This window comes from Lithobates pipiens, unplaced genomic scaffold, assembly GCF_037356315.1.
Source record: "Lithobates pipiens isolate NorthernLeopardFrog02 unplaced genomic scaffold, aLitPip1_a1.2 Scaffold_18, whole genome shotgun sequence".
NCBI classification, from domain to species: Eukaryota; Metazoa; Chordata; class Amphibia; order Anura; family Ranidae; genus Lithobates; species Lithobates pipiens.
The window spans coordinates 128,837,402-128,860,128 of record NW_027507758.1 but is presented as its reverse complement, the minus strand read 5'-3'; the positions used below and the strand labels follow the sequence as shown (position 1 = coordinate 128,860,128).

At 43.4% G+C, this 22,727-nt stretch overlaps 1 protein-coding gene across 1 annotated transcript in view; it reads right to left on the bottom strand.

Annotated features, from left to right (window-relative positions):
- The window catches only part of ACOXL (acyl-CoA oxidase like), a 477,525-nt gene that overhangs the window by 289,842 nt on the left and 164,956 nt on the right, over positions 1-22,727 (bottom strand). Inside the window, exon 10 of the mRNA XM_077486109.1 lies at positions 5,762-5,796. Coding sequence (XP_077342235.1) covers positions 5,762-5,796 — 35 coding nt within the window. The remainder of the gene's footprint in view (positions 1-5,761; positions 5,797-22,727) is intronic.

The window sequence follows — 22,727 nt, the reverse complement described above, 5'->3', positions numbered from 1 at the left end:
TAGAATGAATTTATGTATCTTCCAGATTTTAAAAAAAGGCTGTTCCTTTAAAAATTAGGAGAAAAAAAAGCTTGATGACATCAATATCCAAAGATGCATCTGGATGGCAGAATCAGAAGAATATCCTGGAATTCAAGTTTTTATAATTATTTTAAATTACCTAAGACTTTCCTCGAACTTTTGCATTTGTGATACTATTATTAAAGAATAATTCATGAGTGGATATTTACAGTTAGACTTTAACCACTTAAGCCCAGGAAAATTTGCCCCCTTAATGACCAGGCAATTTTTGCGATATGGCACTATGTCGCTTTAACTGACAATTGCGCTGTCATGCTACATTGTGCCCAAACAAAACTGAGGTTCTTTTTTTCCCCACAAATAGAGCTATCTTTTGGCGGTATTTGATCACCTCTGTGGTTTTTATTTTTTGCGCTATAAACAAAAAAAGAGCAACAATTTTGCGAAAAAAAAACTATATTTTTCACTTTTTTCTACAATATATATCCCCAATTGAAAAAAAAAAAAATATATATATATATGTGTTTAGGCCAATTATTCTTCTACATGTTTTTGGTGGAAAAAAAAAAATTGCAATACATGTATATTGATTGGTTTGCGCAAAAGTTAGTGTCAACAAAATAGGGGGTAGATTTATGGCGTTTATTCGTTTTTTTGTTTTTCTTTCTAGTAATGGATGTGATCAGAGATATTCATCGGGACTGCAACATTGCGGCAAACAAATCGGATACTTTTGACACTTTTTTGGGACCACTGACATTTATACAGCGATCAGTGCTAAAAATAGCCACTGGCAGGGAAGAGGTTAACACTAGGGGGAGACCAAGGGGTTAAGCGTGTATCCTACGGAGTGTTTCTAACTGTGGGGAGATGGGACTGCCTGGGGGAGGAGACCGATCCTTGTTCCTAAGCAGTAGGTCTGTTTTGTCTCTCTCAGGAGCGATCGAGGGTGCCTGGCGGACTTCGCAACAGCCGGGCAGGTGCATCGGCTCCGTCGTCACCCTGCGGGGCGCACACAAGCTGCCGGAGGCTCGCACGCGCCCCCTAGTGCTCTTAAAGTGGCCAACATACAGCTATGAGCCAACCTGGGGAGCCCACCTGCCGCAGTGTAACTGCGGTGGCTGGTCCTCAAGTGGTTAAAGCAGTATGAAACCCAAAAACAAACATGTAATATACTGAAGCTTACCAATCCTTAGAGGTGGTGGCTGCAGTTGGCTGCAGTTGGTTGTTTTTAGGCTTTTTTTTTTTCTTTTTTTTTTTTTACCTGGTGACCAGTACTGGCCAGTAACACACTTCCTATATTAGGTCATCTGTAATCTGGACGAAATAGTAAAGCAGACACCTTTGGACAGTTGCATTGTTATTCTGGGGTGAGGGTAGTGTTAGACTAACAGATTTAGATGGACTTAAATAACCACTTGAAGATGACCTCCAGATAACACTTTATAGGCTGTTATAAAAAAATATTTTTTTCTTTTTGGATAAAGGTTTTAATGAAATTAATCAAAGCTGACCCCTAGCCCCCTGGCAGTGGGGTAAATAGTTTGTCTCCACTGTCTAACTGTTGTTTTGTCTGGACAGCTTGTTCTGCAGTTGGAAAAAAAAACAGACTTACTGGCTGGCTAGATCCTCAGGTAAAAATAAAGGAAAAAAGCCCAAAAAAAGAGAAAATCAAAGGAGATGTATGGCCAAAGCTCTTTTGGCCATACTTCTCCCATGGACTCAGTTCTGCACTCTTGTGGCCAAACAAGGCTCTGCATGGATCCTGACAATGTCAGAATCCACCCAGATGCATGACCGTCAGCCGATTCAGCCTCTCAGTGCACTGCTGAGACTCTGAGCGAGCAGTTTCCACTCCCTCCACAGCTGGGCACCCCAGTGAGCACTTGAAAGGACAGAGCAGAGAGCGGTGGCTCAGTGAAGACTGAGAACTGAGCAATCAGTGGTCAAGTGATCACTCGGTTCTCGGTCTTAGAGCTAGCAGGGGACAGCTGCAGCATCAGATCGATGCTGAAGCCACATGAGTATGAATCTTTTTTTTAATCCTGCACCTCTCCCCCATTTTTTTTTATTATTTAAAGGTGTGCAACAGATACAATGAATTGTAGCCGAGGTCATGTCAAGAAAGGACACGATTCCAGCCCCGCTCTCAAGTGACCTGACATCATGAACTTTACAGTCCTTCCAATAGCTATGTAAAACCCGACGAGCAATAGTGAATGGTGTAGAAGCAGGTTGCTGTTCTTTGCATACTGCTCTCTTATAGTAAACAAGTACATCTTCAGAAAGAAAAAAAAGTGAAGTACTACTATGAAATGTTCCATGTTTTGAGTAACACTAAATATGTCATAATTGTTGGTACGGCAATAAAGGATCAGAAACCTGCATAGAGTTTGATAGAGGAACCTTTAATGGAAATCACTAGGTATACACACATCCTACAAAGTGTTCATTTCTTGTAAATTTATGTAGGACTGATTCTTCTTAGATAATGTATTTTTGTTCCATTTCTTGCTCATCAGTCTTTTTGAGTGAAACCACCTTGGTATTCACTTGGTATCCCCAGAATCACCGTACATGATAAGAAAGCTCTCTGTACGCCCCCACCACCCACGTACCGGGGATAGACTTCCTGATGCGTAGGTGTGTTGAAAAAAAAATAAAAAATTCTTTTTACATGTACCATAGCTAAATTGTCAGCGATCTGACAATATATTACTTTATTTAAAAAAAAAAAAAAAAAAAGAGAACGTGTTGTTCTCATCTACCTCTAGTGCTGGAACACTATTGCTGCTTAAAATATTAGCTTTGATGGCATCACATTTTACCAAAAAATATGTTAAATACTCGTACAAGCTGCTAATTTATGAAAACAATTCCTCCAAACACTGGGAGTACTGTGTTCAGTGACATCTGGTATACTGCATTGATTTTTACATTTGGCTTTAAATGTGATCCACTGCTTGAGCTCCATCTCAGTAACAAGAAGGGTAAAAAGTCAAGTAAGTTTTAGTTTACAATTTTTCTAGAAATTATTTGACATTGTGCTAGTGTTTATGCATCTCCGGTAGAATTTGGTGTATCGACCCACTGGTTGAACTGCTAGGGCTAATTTTATATGAAGCGTTACAGGATACCCTAGGGACCACTGTAGTAAAATAAACAAAAGCAGAGTAGGATCTCTTCATTGTGTACAAGGGGGATTCAAGGGGTCATTTTGTTATACTATATAGAAGCCATATCAGTTCTAATTAACATCTCAACACTACAAAGATGTACTACATAGAAGTTTTAAAATGTTATCCCTGTTTAGCCACTGCTACTATGTCCTGTGTTGGTGTATAATTATAGTCAAAAAATCCACTACACTGATCCTACTCCCTTAGCCATTTCAGCCCCAGAAGGATTTACCCACATCCTGACCAGGCCATTTTTTGCGATACGGCACTTTAACTGACAATTGCACTGTCGTGAAAAAGCTGCACCCAAAGGAAATTGATGTCTTTATTTTCTCACAAATAGAGCTTTCTTTTGGTGGTATTTGATACCCTCTGCAATTAAAAAAAAAAAAAAAAAAAAAAAACAATACTGACCCCACTTACATAGCAGAACCTTAACCTATATATATTGTAGTACCCCACCAGGATATGGATGCAGGATTCTCAACCAGGCAGGGTTGCTTATTTGAGAGGAACTTGGCTTTTCAGTTTCCTCATTGCTTACGCAAGTCCACTTTGGGACCTGGAGCCTTGGGATTTCTTAGAGATTCGAGTGTGATGAAATCCCCAGTCCTGGGTCTTGATTTTGAGAATCACCAGCACACTGACTGGTCAGGTGTGTGCTGGGCTATTTGTACACACTTAACCATGGTTCTGGGCTCCACCCTCCTGAGGAGTCAAGGCTTGCAAGGGATTAGCTAGAGAGTGCAGGTGTGCACTGGGAGAAGCCATAGAGCCAAGCCCTAGGATCAGAGCAGCAAGGGGCTGTTATCTATATAGACAGTGCTGACAAGAGAATGGTCTGCGGGAGACAGACTGGGGACTAAAGTTGAAGGGGCTGTATGGCTTTACTAAAGTAAGCCAGGAGGCTGGATATTTAATCTCTGTGTTAAGAATGAAGACTCCCTGCGTGGAAACCTTTGCTTTCATTTCTGGAACCTCTGATCTCTCTTTAATAAAAGTGGGCCAACAAGCCTTGAACTGGAACTATTTTGTGTGGACTGTAGTAAACCCACTGACATTTTTATTTTATTTTTTTCACACCTGCAAGGCAAAAGGCATAATGAGCTAGTATGCATACTAGCTCATTATGAAATACTTACCTTAGAACGAGCCCCCGACATCTCACCCGATACACGCTGAGGGAGCTGACATGTTCCCTCGGCGTGCCTTTCAGCACTGTGAGTGGCCGGATCAGCGATAACATCACTCCCACGCATGCGCGCAGGAGATTTCTTTCCGGCAGGGTCCGGCATCTGCCGGGCTTCCAGCCGAGAATCCACATGTGCGCATGCGCCACTGCAGTCAGCGGCACATTGCCAGGGGAATATCTCCTAAACCTTACAGGTTTAGTAGATTTTTTTTTTTTTTTACCTACAGGTAAGCCTTATTATAGGCTTACCTGTAGGTGAAAGTTCAAATTAAGACTATACAACCACTTTAATACATATATTAGCTTTCCCTTTTCTGGTGCTCTATTTGGTGCTTTGTGCTCTAAGACCCCTTTCACACTGAAGCACCAGCCATTTTTGTGGTGCTTTAGCTGCATTTTAGACGTGCTTTTGCTGTGCATTTCAGGCACTAGCGGGGCAGTCCAAAAAAAAAAAAAAACAGTTTTGTGGCACTTTAAAAGTGCTTTTAATGGGCAGAGGCATTTTTGGAGCGCTTTTTAAGGCTCTCCAAAACCCGCCCAAAAGATGCTGCTTACAGGACTTTTTATGATGTCTCACAAGCCCGAGTGTGAAAGCACTCATGCAAATGCACTATTTCTAGCGCTAAAATGCCTGAAAACTGCCTCAGTGTGAAAGGGGTCTTAGGAGATAAATGTGTAGAGCCTGGGCTTCTTGCATTGCATGGTAATGAGGACAGACCTGGGACAAGGTCACTCTAAAATTGTTCAAAAAACCTTGCAAACAGCCATGACTCTTCTAAAACATCTAAAAAGGTAAGAAATATTTAAAAAAAATATTTGCTTTAGGTATGCCGTATGAATGGAAACACAAAACAAACATACAGTGGGTTTTTCTCAAATGCAAAAGTGGAAATATGTTTTAAAGTCACAAAAGGAAACCGAAGGCAGGAAATACCTTGGTTCCAGAAGCAGATTCTCTGGTATCTCACAGTGGTTGGTCATGTGATCAAAGAAACCCCCTTAAAGCAGTTGTAAAGGCATTTATTTAATTAAAATAAGCATGCTGAGAAGTATTCTCAAGTTTAATCAGCCAATCTAGTTTCCGATTCTGCCCGGGTTATGTACAATAAAGCTGGTTAGCTTTTATGACAAAAATGGCTGTTTACAATTGTATGTTGTATTCTAGGAACACCAAATGTTAAACCATTTGATTAGGCAGCCAACTATTCTCAACAATACCCAATGTATGTAAAGCACAAAATCATACACCATGAAGCTGCCATCTCACCAAGCAGCCCATGCAAAATCTTTAAAGTGCAGAAGTAAGATTAAATATCACTTAGTTTAAGCCACATTTCATACAAATAAGCAACGAAACAGGGTTCTTTACCTGTGGCTGTAGCGGATTGCTATGGTCAATCCAAGCTGCAAGAAAAAAAAATTGATCTTCGTTAAGTCAGAATAAGGAAAAATGTCAAATTTAAATGAATGTCAAACAGGATATTTTTAATAGAGATGCAATAAATCTGAAATTTTTGCTAAATTTTTCAAGCTTGCAGAGATTAAACTTTCCTTTTATACAATACCATATATCATTTTGGGAATACCAAATACTTCATATACAAGTCTGTAACCTTTGGGTTGGAAAACCTTCAAGGTGGGCTTTTTTTGCTGGCGGAGGAAGGGAGGGTGCAGTTTCAGAGCCCCATAAAAGTGATCAGAAGGCTATAGAGCCACCCAGATTACTTTTACCTGAAAGTCCTTTTCTGGCTCTATAACCCAATAGCAGGCAGCTGGAGCCGTGAGCTTGCGTTACGTGAATGGGGAAAGCAACAGATTTTCTGTTCTTCACACTTTTTGGCTACCTTAATTCCTTTTCTACCAAGGTACATTTATAAACATCCTGGTATTTCCTTCGTGAACATCCAAAAGCCTCCTATTTACTGTATAAGTTAGCTTCAGGCTATTTTATGCAGTAGAAACTGTCTGTGTTTACGTTTCTCACATAGCAGAGCACGTGTATAATTAAGTATTCTTGCAATTGTGTGGGATGTGCAGTGTTTTATAAGCTGAGCTATAGAACAGAAAGTCTTCATTCACTGCTGTACAAATGAATTAGTCTAATTAGATTAATCTGTTAATCTAGGTTCACACTAGCCAAACCAAAAAGTGATCCAGGAGCTTGTTTTAACCCTTTGTAAGCATACCTTGTTAGAAAAGGAGTTAATCTAACCAAACAGTTTGAATGACAGAAAATCAGTTGATTCCCCAATTCATGTTAAACAGCATGGATGGAGGAATCTCTACTGCCAGCCATTATATCCAGCAGCCCTGGCATCTGTCTGCACACAGTGGTTCAGTTGATCATTGGTGCTGGGTGGTGCTTAGAGGGGGCCACCCACATGATGCATTTGTGACAATTTGTGACAATTCATAGAGTTGTGAGGGAAAAACTGTGTGAGCTTTTGGAAATGTTTAGATCTTTGTATCAATGTATTTTAAAAAGTGACCGGATATTCATCTCAATCATAAAAGAAAAGATATTTAGCAATCTACATTTTACACCATCATATCTTTATAGATCAAAAGTTCAAACCAGTGGTTCTTAACATGTGAAATGTGCACCTCTAAGCCCTTGTACACACGGTCGGAGATTCCAACAGATTGTGTCCTATCGGACCGTTTTGTCGGATATTCCGACTGTGTGTGGTCTGCATCGGACTGTTTCCGTCGGAATATCTTACAGATCAAGTTTTTCAACTTTTCAGACAAAATGCTCCTATCGGACATACTCCGGTCATGTGTAGCCTACTCTGACGGACAAATTGCCACGCATGCTCAGATCAAATTCCTAGACCAAAGCTATTGGCTACTAGCCTGAAGATAGTTCTGTCTAACGAAATAACGCCATCACGTTATGTACAATCGGATTTTCTGACAACTTAGTCTGACCGTGTGTATGCAACATCACTTCCGGAATTAATCCGACGGATTTGGTAGTCGGAATCTCCGACCGTGTGTACAAGGGCTTAGGGTACTTCTAATGGGATCAGAGGGTAATCCTTCCTATCAAATTCAACTATGCACTATATAGGAGTTTTATAAATACTACATGTAAAAAGATTCAATTAGATTTGCTTAGTCAGTTTATTGCTGTGGGTTATAAATGTTCACACTCAAGAGTACACCTTTTGTGCCCATCCTATACATGCTAAAGTTATCTGTGAGCCCAGGCTATCACAGACACACAGCCTGTGGTTGGGTAATCATGCTTCCTGTCCTCACAGGAAATCAAGGAGGACCGTGACTCTGACACATGACTGGATAAGTTGGCCAAGTTGGCGATGGGCTTTAGGTTTCTTTTATTAATGTAGCATTTGCAATATTTTCTTCTCTTTTAATGTCCCTTCCCTACCATCCACAAACCTCCTATTTACTGTATAAGTTAGCTTCAGGCCATTTTATGTAGTAGAAACAGTTGATTGTCTGTGTTTACTCTTCTCACATAGCAGAGCCCGTGTATAATTAGATATTCTCACCATTCTGTGGGATGTGCAGCATTTTATAAAGTAGAGCTGTAGAACAGTCTTCAGTCACTGCTGTACAAATGAATTAGTCTAGCCCATTCTCTGAAAAGTGATCCACCGCTGATCACTTGTTATGCCTTGTTTGTACACACGGTTGGACATTCCAACAACAAAACCCGTCTGATTTTTTCAAACAGATTTTGTCCTAAACTGTTGTTTCATACACGCGGTCGGACAAAGCTGTAGGAAAATCCTATCGTTCGGAACGTGACGACATTCGTTACGATGGGACTACGTTGTGGCCAGAGCCAATAGCTTTGGTCTCGTAATTTGATCTGAACATGCGTGGCACTTTGTCCGATCGAAATTCTCTACAAACGATCGTGAAAAGTCCGGGCGGATTTTTTTGTCTGAAAATTTGTGATCCTGCTCTCAAATTTTTTCCGGCTGAATTTCTTACAGAAAAGTCGGATTTTCTGACAATATAATCCGATCGGACATTTTCCGTCGGAATTTCCGACCGTGTGTACAAGGCATTAGAGAATGGGCTAGTGTGAACCTAGCAGTGTATCGTTTTATAAAGTGTGGCTAATTAGCCGCTGTCAGGCATTCAGGAGGTGATCCTTCTGCCTCCTAAATGCCTGTTTTTTTGTCTTTTTTGCACCAAATGGAAATTTACAATAGGACTAATGCACTGCAACTGTAAGCTAAGCGTTGCAGCGCAGCCCCTTTGAATTGAATGGACGATTTTGCGAGGTGGCACCTATCAGTGCTGCCCATCAGTGCAGCCTCGTCAGTGCACGAGAAAAATGACTTATTTACAAAATTGTATAACAGAAGCTAAGAAAAACTATTTTTTTTAAATGTTTTGTTTGTCTAGCAAAAAAAAAAAAATCAAAAACCCAGTGGTGATTAAATACCACCAAAAGAAAGCTCTGTCTCAAAAAATTATAAAAATTGAGTTTGGGTACAATATTTCTGTTGTTGACCGCGCAATTGTCATTCAAAGCGCGACAGCACTAAAAGCTGAAAATTGGCCTGGGCAGGAAGGGGGTGAAAGTACCCAGAAGGCAAGTGGTTAAACAAAAAAAAACAAAAAAAACAATCTATGGCTAGAAGCCTAGAAGGGTGTAGCATAAGTTTGATGCTGCATTTGTTCCCCCCCCCCCCCCCTCCACTAAGACTGAGAGCTGAGCGATCTGACTGCTGGTCACACAAATTTCAGTCTTCAGTGAGCAGAGAGCCACTTTCTGATCAGCCCCTCCAGCGCTCACTGCAGTGCTGGGCTGCGCAGGGGATGGGAGCAACTGGCAGTCATTCAGGCATCTGAAGTCATGATCCCTTCAGAGTCTGGATTGGCTGAGTGATGTCAGCTGGCAGCGGACTTCACCCCTCTATTGGTCGAATCTAGGTCATAGGAGTGCAGAACTAAGTGCATTCCTGTGACCCACAGGAGAAGTAGGGCAAAAGGATTTGGCCCTTCTTCTCCTTTAACTACTTGCAGACTGCCTCATGTAAATATACTGGGCCAGCGAGGCCCCTCTAAACCAGGTCAAGTACATGTACATGATCTGGCATTTCCGGGTAGGGGGGTGCACCCGCCGTCCAATCTGTGCTGCCATTCAGTACAGCACAAGTTGGTCAGCAGGTCCAAGACAATGATTTAAGGCCAGGACCTGCTGATTGGTTTGTTGAATCACAGTACAGAGCCCTGTGCTTACTAAGACCACTGGGCTTTGTACATGGAGCAGAGATGTAGCTGTTTTTTCCTTGCTAAGCCAAGAGAAAAAACAACCCCATCTCTTAGTAAAAGCAACACACATCATGCTTTGTTAGGCACAAAGTTAACCTTTTGATTGCCCCTAGATGTTAGCCACTTCCCAGCCAATGTCCTTAGTACAGCACTAATCACTGTATTAGTGTCACTAGTGGTGTCAGTGCCCACCCAGTGCCAAATTAAATTTATATAATTGTTTTCACACAATAAAGCCTTCTTTTGGTGGTATTTGATCATCATTGTTTTTTTTTAATTATTTTAATATATATATATATATATATATATATATATATATATATATATATATATATATATATATATATATATATATATATATATATATATATATATATATATATATATATACACACACACATACATATACATATACACACATACATATACATATATCCCAGTGGTGATCAAATAGCACCAGAAGAAAGATCTATTTGTGTGGAAAAAAATATATAAATTCCATTTGGGTACAGTGCTGCATGACCACGCAATTACCTGTTAAAGTAGTGCAGTGCCTTTATAGCACTGCACACCAATCCAGCAGTTTTGGGTGGAGGTTATGGACTCTGCCAAGTCAGCTATGACGATTACCATCATATCTTCCATAGCAGTCTGTCTGTCGGGATTGGTGGACCTGTTGGCACCCAAAAAGGTGATCCGTATACTACTTACCCTGCTCCTGTTAATCACGTAAAATAATTATTCTGTCATGGAAGAAACCGTTGGCCCCTACCAATAAATAATACCTTACCAAGGTACAAAGCTACATAACTTAGTAGAGGGGTACCAACTAAATTTGTAAAGGTGCGGGGGGTTGAATGAATGATAGTTCTGCCGCTTCCGATTAAGTGCTTATTGGTAGTTTATACTGTGGACAAAATGCTAGCCGTATGCAGGCCTTGGTGAGAACCTGGCCCAATATTTGTTGATATCGCTTGGGTGATGCAATTTGACTCTGTAAATGTGTGCTTTATTTTCCTTATTTACCTCTTTACAAAAAACTGATCACTACTATGGTCTAGAGCTGCATTGTTTACTGGTGCTGGTATGCTGTAGTGCTGACTGTTGACTCTGTTTTAATGTTTGTGACTTTATTATGAAAATTTCAATAAAATTTAGAAAGTATCGCAGTGCCAAATAGCAAACATTGCGCTGGTCATGAAGGGGGTAAAACCTTCCAGAGCTGAAATGGTTAAAGTTTACCTGAAGCCCAAATTAATTTTCTAAGTTTTGAATTGACTATGAGTGGTTACCACAAGCTAGTTTTTATCTGTGCTGTCTGTGTCCCAATGAAGAATGAATTTGTCATCTTGTCCCACAGACACAAAAGGAGGTCAAAAGAAAATTTCCTCTTAAGCATCAAGCTGCGTAAAATACTGTGCGTTATTCCAAAGCAGGGGAGCCATCTCGTCCATTCCGTGATATTATTTCTGCCTGTGTTCCACGCTGGTTTACTTCCTGGTGGCCACAGGACACCCAGGGGACCTACACCTGATCCCCACAAACCCCATGGATGGCGTGATACTCAAAGAACGGACTGGAGTAGCCTTCTCTCCCCTCCCTGCATCCTGTAACTGATTTTTAATCCTTGTGGAATAAACAAGTTTTAACCTCTACACTCAGGTGGCGCATCCCTTTCTCTCCTTCCTTGTCTTTGTTACAGAACTGGCTATAACCTGAGGATAGCTGCCGCCTTTACCTTCATGAATTTCCCATACACTGATGGACTGATGTATAGATTACACTTGAACTACTGACTAGCCTTTCTGCCAATTATGGGACTGTATTTACCATGCTAATTCAGCATCTAACTTTGTGCCAGAGAAACTCTCTTTCTTATATCACTTGTATGGCAGGCTGATACTTCTGTGCATTGGCATTTACCCATGTGTGTGCAAATGCCGTATATGCCCCAAAGCGAAACCTCCACTTTCGGGAAACACGATGTGTGCGCATGCATGGGTACACACCGATGCATCAATGTTTACAACAACACAGCAGTGTACTACCATTTACTTGTCTTGCTTGCTTTATGCAGTACCTGTATCTCCCCGGGCATGGGAAAACAACCTGGGCATATTTTTAGCCTTTCCTTGTCCGTGTGCATGAGACCTTCACACAGACACATGTAGTTGTCACATAAACAGGTGTCTCCACGGAAAGATTTCCCCTTACCTTCTGTTCTACCAACAACTGTGAAAGTTTGGATTTTCCATCCCTTTGACAGAGCAAACAGGATGAATCTCCCCAGTGGGTCCCAAACAGCAATGTGAACCTGACTTTCTATCCCCTTACCAATTAGATATACTTTTTAACTTAATGTATTCGTGTATCTTAGAGCCATATTCAACTGAACAAAATGAGAAAAAGAAAATAAACCTACAAAGGGAAAATGAGTCACGATATTTCTCAGCATGGCCAGAGTGCAGCTGAAGGGCACAGTATTTAGCTCTGCTGTTCTAGCCACATGCAAATTAGGCACAAAAAAGTAGAAAGTAGTTAATTAGCATGCGGTAAACTTTAGATGTCATGTAAGAGTCACAAATCCAGTATATTATTCACAAACAAGTCTTTTTTGTTAAAACGTTTCACATGTACTTTAAAGACTGCTAGAAAAAAACATGCTATATAAAAAATAAAAAATAAAAGAAGAAGGTTAAAATGGCTGGTCTCATATTAAGATATAACTTCGTTCTGACAACTGATATTCTCAGATTTGTAGTTACGGCTTTTTCTTCTGACATAGTGCAAAGCATACTGTAGTTGCCAACAGTGTACCTTTGCAGGGGTTACCATGTTTTCAGCTCTGGGTCCTACATATAAATACACCATGGACACTATCTGGATGGGATGGAGTGTATATGTTATCTTTGTGTCTTCATGAATTTTATCTAGATGCTGCAGTTTCCTCCTATAAGCCAAAAATATACCCAAAGTTATTTGGCTTTGTCAAAAATGTCAATCACTAGTCTTCTGTTGGTGCTTTACCCCTTCTGATGGCGTCTATTTTATTTTTAAGGAATTGTTCAATTTGAATCTAATACATTAGTACATTTTCAGGCTAATATTCATATAAAAATTCTTACTGTACATTTGACGACATTTAAAAGTACTTCAAAAACATTTGTTTTAACATCCTATTTTGGAGTGAATGGACTTTCCATAGAAAAACCACATTCGTTGTTAAAATAAAAACTGTTAATTCGCAAAGAAAATTTTTTTTTATCCTGCTCCTTAAAATTTTCTGTTAATGCAGTCAAAAACACTAATGATTGGAAAGCCAAAAGAACGTTCTTAAAATGAAAATTTTCAAAATGAGATTCTACTAGTGTATGGCTAGCTAAAGCCTCATATAAAGACTTCTCTACTGTGAGTAGCAATATGAGCACAGCAGAGAAGACATCTGTAAAGATAGGCTATCAATGTCCGTATTTCAGGTTATTTTACACCACAGTGTTGGTTGATTTGCACACACTGGGTGTTCTGGGGCAGGGGAGGGCGGTAATAAATTCCCAAATTTATGGTACATATCAGAATTTGCATAGAATGTGCACTCAGGTTTTGGGTTTCCACAGAATAACAGAAGGTATTATCTTTCACCAACTTAAATAAAATTATATGACTTTTAAGATTCAATTTAATAGGACATTTGCAACTCATTTCTGGAGCTGTATCTGTAGTCAGAAGCCTTGCACTAAATTCATAAGAAACCTGCAGTATTTCCATTGTTAGGATAGATGCCTGTGACAAATTCTTATTTATGTCTGGAGAATGAGATGTCACTTAAGTCTGGATATCTGCGGACATCCCTAATTGTGTAATATATAAAGAATAACCACTGGGTGTATGGGAATTTTCAGGCACCAGAATCAATGAAAATAGATAAAGTTTCATTATTTTTTTTTTTACATATTCAAAAAGACATAAAATCAATGGCTGATTACAGTTGTGCTCATAAGTTTACATACCCTGGCAGAATTTATGATTTCTTGGTCATTTTTCAGAGACAAAGAATAACAAAAAAAATAGGATTTCTGTACTCACCGTAAAATCCTTTTCTCTGTAGTTCACGGACTGGCACAGCTCCTTTACTTAGACCATCGGGTTGTTACGCCACCTTCAGGAGAGGACTAGGCAGAACATGTTAACATGTACAACAAAACCAGAACTTTCTAGTTCTGCCGAAAAGGTGGTCCCTTCAGTAACAACCCCCCCAGCCTGCATCCTGCAGCCTCAGTACGTCAACAATAGTTGACGTAAAAATAGGAGGGGAGGGTGCTGTGTCAGTCAGTGAACTACAGAGAAAGGGATTTTACGGTGAGTACAAAAATCCTATTTTCTCTTACATTCACTGACACAGCTCCTTTACTTAGACCATCAGGACGTCCCCAAGCAGTGCCAAAACGAGGGGAGGCAAACAGCATAAAAACTTCACCCACAAAACAGGGTGCACTGTAATCTGGGAGTCACCACCTTATCAAACCGTCACTGAACTTGTGGCAACAATGCAACAGTGCATTTACTTAAACGTGACTGTGTTTCTTGTCAAAACAGAAAAAAAATTAACTGCAATTGCAAATTACATGGCCGCCTGAAAAATTTTGTGGCCAAAACAGGCATCAGCCGATGCACTGACATCTACCTTGTAGAATTTTGAAAAGGTGTGAACAGACGACAAAGTCGCCGCTTTACACACTTGAGGCCCAAGAATTTCCAATTGCCCTGGTGGAATGGGTCATGATCGGAAAGGGGGTCACTTTCCCCTTCAAGGCGTAGGCCTTTACTACAATCTGTCTGATCCACCTGGAAATGGTGGCAGATGAGACCACCATGCCTTTTTTCGGACCAGCCACCAAAACAAATTCTGACTTCTGAAAGGGAGCCGTAGCCGACAAATACACCCTCAGAGCCTGGACCATGTCCAGGGAATGGAGGGCCACCTCCTTAGGATGTGTCGGTTTAGGACACAGAGATGGCAACGCAATGTCTTCATTGATGTGGAACGCTGAAACCACCTTCGGCAGAAAAGAAGGACGCAACACCACCTTATCCTTGTGGATAACCAGATAGGGCGACGTGCATGAGAAGTTCCAAAACCCTCCTAGCTGATGTAATGGCCACTAGAAAGACCACTTTCTGGGAAAGAGTCAACAGAGGAATCTCTCTAATATTCTCAAAACAGCGGTTTCTGAAGCGCCGACAAAAACACCAGGTTCAGATCCCACGGGGGTAGTGGTGGACGCACCGGAGGAACTACATGTCGGACTCCCTGAACAAAAGTGCTCACTGAGGAGTGAGACGCCAGGGGTCGCTAACAAAAAAAAAAAAAAAAAAAAAAAAAAAGACAACCAAAGCTGATATTTGTCCTTTAATGGTGCTTAAAGCCAATTTCTGGTCTACTCCTCGCTATGGAAACAGCAGGATCCTGGATATGGAATAGGAGCGTGGACGCTATCCTTTCTCCTCACACACGGAGATGTAGGCCTTCCAGGTACGATGGTATATCTTCTGAGAAGAATTTCGTGCTCTCAACATAGTTGGAATCACCGAGTCCGATAGGCTCCGGTTCCTTAGCACCTGGCTCAATGGACATGCCATTAAAACCAGCGATGGTAAAGCAGGATGGAAAATCGGACCTTGAGACAGAAGGTCCTCTCATAACGGCAGTCGCCAGGGGGCGTCCGCCACTAGGCGAACTAGGTCTGCGTATCAGGTATGCTGAGGCCAATCTAGGGCAATCGGAATTACAGGAATCCCCTTGATCTCCACTCTGGTGGTAGCAGCTTTAACAGAGGAAAGGCCACCAGCGCATCTGATGTGTCTGCCCAAGGATCTCTTGTCCTGGACACGAATCTCGACACCTTCCGATTGAGACGGGAGGCCAGAAGATCTACGTCTGGTGTGCCCCAACGTAGGCACAGCAGCCTGAACACCTCCGAATGCAGCGCCTATTCTCCTGGATCCAGCATCTGGCGGCTTAGGTAGTCCGACCGGCCAGTTCTTCACTCCCGGGATGTAAATAGCCGACAGGGCCAGTACATGTCGCTCTGCCCACTGAAGGATGTGACCAACCTCCCGTGAGGCAGCCGAGCTTCTTGTTCCACCTTGATGATTGGCATATGCCACTGCCATGGCATTGTCTGACTGGATCCTGATTGGACGCCCTCAAAGTCTTATTCACCATGTGGAGAGACATAGCCTGATCACTCATAACTTGAGCACATTGATCGGTAACTTGAATTCCTCCTCCGACCAGAGGCCCTGGGTCGACTGTACTCCCAGTACTCCACCCCAGGCAGTTAGGCTGGCGTCCGTTGTGATTACTGTCCAATTCAGAGGTAGGAACAACTTCCCGGACTGAAGTGCCGGGGATCTCAGCCACCAGAGCAGGGAGTCCCTGACTGACTGGCTCACCTGAATCTGACGATCCAGGGATAATGGAGATTTGTCCTATTTCGTCAAAATCTCCTTCTGCAAGATTCTGGTGTGAAACTGTGCATACGGTACTGCCTCGATGGAGGCCACCATGAGTCCCAGGACTCGTATGCAGAAGCATAGTTATGACCACCTGCGGTTCATCAAAAGTTTTACTGCGGCTCAGAGTCTGCAGCTTGTCTGAAGGGAGAAAAACTCTTGCTTCCATGGAGTCCAGCAGCAAGCCTAGGTACTCCAAGCGATGAGTTGGCATGATCACTAACCTTTTTAGGTTCAACAGCCATCCAAATTCCTGCAGGGTCTGCATGGAGATCGCCACATCCTCCTCTAATTCTGAGGCAGAAGATGCTCTCAGGAGGAGATCGTATAGGTAACCTACGATCGCAATTCTGTGTTGTGGTAGCAATGCCAAAACTGGAGTTAAAACCTTGGTAAAGACTCAGGGGGCTGATTCCAAGCCAAAAGAGAGAGCCACAAACTGGAAGTGGGCTTCCCCGACTGCAAATCTCAGAAACTTCTGATGCCGTAGGCATATGGGTATGTGCAAGTACGCATCCTGGATGTCCAAAGACGCTAAGGAGTCCCCTTGATGGAGTGCAGCGACTACTGAGCAAACCGATTCCATTCTGAACCTCTGTACTTTTACAAAACAATTGAGGGCTTTTAGGTCCAAGATTGGAGTTGAACCCCTGGAATCTTTCTTGCTACGGAACAGGTACCATCACCCCCCGACTCCGCACGTCCCTTACTGGACCCATTAGGGCCTCCCGGTGAGCCAAGAGTAAGGGTATACTGTTTGGTGGCCAAGAGAGAAACTCTTGTAGCCAGATCGCAGGCCCATTGGTCAGACAGCCGAGAGGCCCACCGGGCTGAAAACTCGCGAAGGCGACCCCCTACCCGTGTTGCGGGGCGGGGCAAACCTTCATGCAGTAGCACTTTTGCTCGCAGGCTTGTTAGGCTTGCGGTTCCAAGGACGCATTTGTCCTTCAGAGGTAGTCCTGTTGGGCTGGGGAGGTTTAGCCAAAGCCTCAGGCGGACGAAAAAGCCGCTTGTGAGCGGAAAATGAGGGCCCTTGCCTACGGCGTGGCTCCTTAGCCTTCCTGGCCTGTGGGAGTAAGGTACTCTTACCACCTGTGGCATTCTTAATAATGTCATCCAATGAGGATTCAAAGAGCCGCTCACCAAGGAAGGGTAAATCTGTCAGGGCTTTTTTAGATACCTGGTAAGCCGACCAGCATTTTAGCCAAACCAGGCGCCTCAGCACCACTGCTGACACTGAAGCCCTGGATAACAGAGGGAGAGTATCCAGGGCTGCGTCACAAACATACTTAAGGCCTTGCATTAAAGCCCCGTACACACGAGCGGACTTTTCAACATCCAAAGTCCGTCAGACCGAGTCCGTCAGACTATCCGATCGTGTGTGGGCTGCAACGGACTTTAGCTTCGCAAAAGTCTGACGGACTTTAGAAATGAAGCATGCTTCAAATTTTCCAGACGGAACTCCGCCGGACCCGGTCCCCTTCGAAAAATCCGCTCGTGTGTATGCTACTCCGACGGACTAAAACCGACGCTAGGGCAGCTATTGGCTACTGGCTATGAACTTCCTTATTCGAGTCGGGTCGTACGTCATCACGTTCGAATCCGTCGGAGTTTAGTGTGATCGTGTGTGGCCAAGTCCGTTCGGCCGAAAAGTCTGTCAGAACTCCGGCGGAACTCCGGCGGAACTCCTTTGGAAGTCTGTCGGACATAAGTCCTCTCGTGTGTACGGGGCTTAACTGGTCTGCTAGTTCCACACAGACAGGAGAAGCCTGTTGCTCCCCCAATTTGCAATGGAAAAATTTTGCCCACTCAGTAAATGTCTGACGCAAGTGCGGATGCCAGTACTGGTCGCATTGCTGACCCCACAAACGTAAACAAGGAACAGGCCACTTTTATTGCGGGACCCAAAAGTGACCACTATATCAGCAGAGGGATCTGCTGTATCATGAATTTCCAGGATATCACGCACAGCTGTGATAAGTGCTCCAACAAGTGCTTTGTCACACGCTGAGCCGGGCAGGGACTCATCCTCACTGTCCGATCGGTCCTGGTCAGCGTCGTCTGAAAAACAGAGCGGGGGTCGCCAGCCTCAGGGGGACCCAAGTCTGCGTCAGAGCTCTCCCCAGAGGACAGGGACAGGGGCCACTTTTTACCACCTTTGCACCCACGCACCACCTCCATCTTGGCAACGAACCTGTTAAGGACCACCGACAAAGCGTCCAGAGGCACTGCACTGTCTGCAGGCGAACCGGTTGCAATTGCCTGGATTTCAGGGGAAGAAACACCAGTTTCTGAAGCCTTGCTGACCCTACCATGTCTGCCACCTGTTGGGGACTTAGAACATTGATGGTCCCACCCTCCTAACTTCTGCAGGCTGAGGGGCCCCCACCGCAGGACTCACCACCCTGACTAAGTTCTCCGCTTTCCAGCTAGGTGTGCCTGTGCCCGGTGTCAGCTCTCAGATGCTTGTGAGAGAACAGCGCTGAGCATGAAAAACATGTTTAGGCTTCAACAAAATGGCCACGAGCATCCAGTATAAAGGACATAATCACAGGGAAAATGGCCGCCGGACTACAGAAAAATGGAGTCTGACCATACTTCTCCCTGGTCACCCCAAAAATGGGTGCCAAGCACTGTATACATTGAGAGACAGTAAAAAAACAGGCAGAGGAATGGCGGCAAACAGCGCAACAGTGATCAGCAGACACAGACCTCCAGGGGAGAGAACTTACAGACATCCAGGGCACCGCCACCCAGCGCAGCCCCCACCCCAGGTAAGAGCCCCCCCCCCCCCAGGGGGCCCCTGTCTATGTGAATACACGCCACTCAGCAGCCCATGGGGGGGAGAGGGAAGATAGGGACAGGGAGAGAAGAGAGGGTAGTGAGGGACCCCCAAATTGACCTCCCAGGGAATGCCCAGCTGCTCAGCCCCACCGAAGCAGGGAGAGCTGTACTTCCCAGTCCTGACGTGCTGGGGAACATTCCATCACAGACCCATTCTCCGATCAGTACCGAGTGGCTGCTGGCCCGGCACAGACATCAGTAGCCGGGTCATGTGTGCCCTGGAGCAATACACTCACCGGCCACCCCTGGAGCCTGGGGGGCATGTCGTGGCCGACCCAGCGCAGAGCTCTGGTCTGCACACGCTCGCTGGCCAGGCTGGGGAGACTACAAGGATAAGGGTATCCAGCCTGTCTCAGCCGACGGTTGATAGTAGGATCTTAATCTTGCACAAAAGGGAAACTTCTGCAGAAAAGACCCCGGACTGATGGGCCCGCAGGGTTCCTAGGTCCTTCTCCTTCACTAGGCATAAAAAAACTGAGGCTGCAGGATTGTTACTGAAGGGACTGCCCCTTGGGCGGAACTATAAAGTTCTGGTTTTGTTGTACATGTTAATATGTTCTGCCTAGTCCTCTCCTGAAGGTGGCGTAACAACCCGATGGTCTAAGTAAAGGAGCTGTGTCAGTGAGTGAACGCAAGAGAAACTTTTCTTTGACTCATTGTTAGCGTTTGCTCACGTTTAGTGTTTGGCTGAAGCCATTTAATATCATTCAACTGTGTTTACTCTTTTTAAATCAATCACAACAGAAACTACCCAAATGACCCTGATCAAAAGTTTACAAACCCTGCTGATTTTGGCCTGATAACATGCATACAAGTTGACACAAAGGGGTTTGAATGTTTATTAAAAAGGTATCAATCCTCACATGTGATCTGTTTTCTTGTAATTAGTGTGTGTGTGTGTGTGTGTATAAATGGTCAATGAGTTTCTGGACTCCTGACAGACCCTTGCATCTTTCATCCAGTGCTGCACTGACGTTTCTTGATTCTGAGTCATGGGGAAAGCAAAATAATTGTCAAAGGAGCTATGGCAAAAGGTAGTTGAACTGTATAAAACAGGAAAAGCATATAAAAAGTTATCCAAGGATGTGAGAATTACAATCAGCAGTGTTCAAACTCTAAACAAGAAGTGGAAAATGAGAGATTCTGTTGAAACCAAACCACAGTCAGGTAGACCAACTAAAATTTCAGCCACAACTGCCAGGAAAATTGTTCGGGATGCAAAGAAAAACCCACAAATATCTTCAGGTGAGATACAGGACTCTCTGAAAATGTGGTGTGGCTGTTTCAAGATGCACAATAACCACTTCAGCCCCGGACCATTTTGCTGGTCAAAGACCAGACCACTTTTTGCGATTCTGCACTGCGTTGCTTTAACTGACAATTGCGCGGTCGTGCGACGTGGCTCCCAAACAAAATTGATGTCCTTTTTTCCCCACAAATAGAGCTTTCTTTTGGTGGTATTTGATCACCCCTGCGGTTTTTATTTTTTGCGCTATAAACAAAAATAGAGTGACAATTTTGAAAAAAAAACGCATTTTTTTTACTTTTTGTTATAATAAATAACCCCCAAAAATATAAAAAAAACATTTTTTTTCCCCTCAGTTTTTGGTAAAAAAAAAAATCGCAATAAGCGATTATTGATTGGTTTGCGCAAAAGTTATAGCGTTTACAAAATAGGGGATAGTTTTATGGCATTTTTATAAATTTTTTTTTTACTAGTAATGGCGGCGATCAGCAATTTTTATTGTGACTGCGACTATATGGCGGACACATCGGACATTTGAGACACATTTTTGGGACCATTGTCATTTATACAGAAATCACTGCTATATAAATGCAGTGATTCCTGTGTAAATGACACTGGCAGTGAAGGGGTTAACCAGTGGGTGGCAGTGTAGGGGTTAAGTGTTCCTAGGGGTGTTACTAACTGTTGGGGGCTGGGCTTTCATTTAGTGAACACTGATCTCTGCTCCAATCACATGGAGCAGAGATCAGCGTCACTAGTTGCTAGGCAGAACGGGGAAATGCTGTTTACAACAGCATTTCCTCGTTCAGACGCCCCGTGAGACGATCGCGGGTATGCCCGCGGCGATCGAGTCCGCGCGACCACACTCACGGGAGTCCCGCTGGCAGCGCGTTCACGATGGCAGGGCGGCATTAAAGATTGGATGTACCTGTACGCCAATATGCCTGCCCGTGCCATTCTGCCGACGTACATCGGCGTGTGCTGGTCGGGAACCGGATAAGGAGCCACCTCAAGAAAGATGGGCTGCATGGTCGAGTCGCTAGAGAAAAGCCATTACTATGCAAATGCCACAAAGTATCCCTCTTACAATATGCCAAACAGCACACAGACAAGCCTTAAACCTTCTGGCACAAAGTCATGTGGAGTGATGAGACCAAAATTGAGCTTTTTGGCTACAAGTATAAACAGTACATTTGGGAAGTCAACAAGGCCTATGATGAAAGGTACACCATTCCTACTGTGGATCGCTGATGTTTTCAGGAAGTGTGAGCTACAAAAAGGTACAGGAAATGTGGCCAAAACTGAGGGCAAGAAGAATGCCGTATGTTATCAAAAAATACTGGAGGAATATTTGCATTCCTCAGCCATGAAGCTGCGCATGGAACGTACTTAGACATCCCAACATGACAATGATCGAAAACACAAGGCCAAGTCGATCTGTCATTGGCTACAGCAGAATAAAGTGAAGGTTCTGGAGTGGCCATCTCAGTCTTCTGACCTCAATATCATTGAGTCACTCTGGGGAGATCTCAAATGTAAAGTTCATGCAAGACAGCCCAAGAATTTACATGAACTGGAGGCTTTTTTTGTCAAGAGAAATGGGCAGCTTTACCATCTGAGAAGATGAAGAGCCTCATCCACAAATACCACAAGAGACTTCAAGCTGTCATTGATGATAAAGGGGGCAATGCACGATATTAAGAACACGGGTATGTAAACTTTTGATTAGGGTCATTTGGGTAGTTTCTGTTGTTCTTATGATTTAAAAAGAGTGAACACAGTTGACTGATAATAAATGCCTTCAGCCACACACTAACCATGAGTGAAAGAAAAGTTTGTGTGTTAGCATTCAAATTCTCGGAAAAATGGCCAATAAATCATGAATTCTGCCAGGTAAACTTATGAGCACAACTGTATATGAGAATAGCATCTCCATCTCCACCAAATTATATACAAAGATACATAGAGTATGTGACCGACCAATAGATGTTTCCATAAACCAGTGGGGTCGATCGCTTCCTGGGGTACACCAATCATTTAGACACTGCGGCGTGCTGCAAGCATGTGTCTGTCCCTGGGACATTGTGTGTGCTTCCATCATTGCATGTCTTCTGCAAGTGCCTCCCAGATCTACAGGCTGGGTTGTTTTTTAAGTTTGTTCAGCTTATAACTTTATTACACTCATAGAGTGTATTTGAAGGTCCTGTTTTTCCCCTGAAGACAATCTACTCGAAACATATTGAGCCATCTACAACAGCATGGATACCTTTACATATAGTGCATTCCAGTGGCGGAACTACCAGGATCGCAGCAGTCAGACTTGTGACTGGGCCCTGGAGTTCTATCTTTGTGAGCGGACCCTGGGTGTTCCTCCACTGTGGGATGGGGGCACTCGGCGCCTATTCTAGTTCACTCACTGTGGCTCAGAGGCGGCTGAGAGCTGTGACTGCAGACCCCACTCATCCTCTCCATC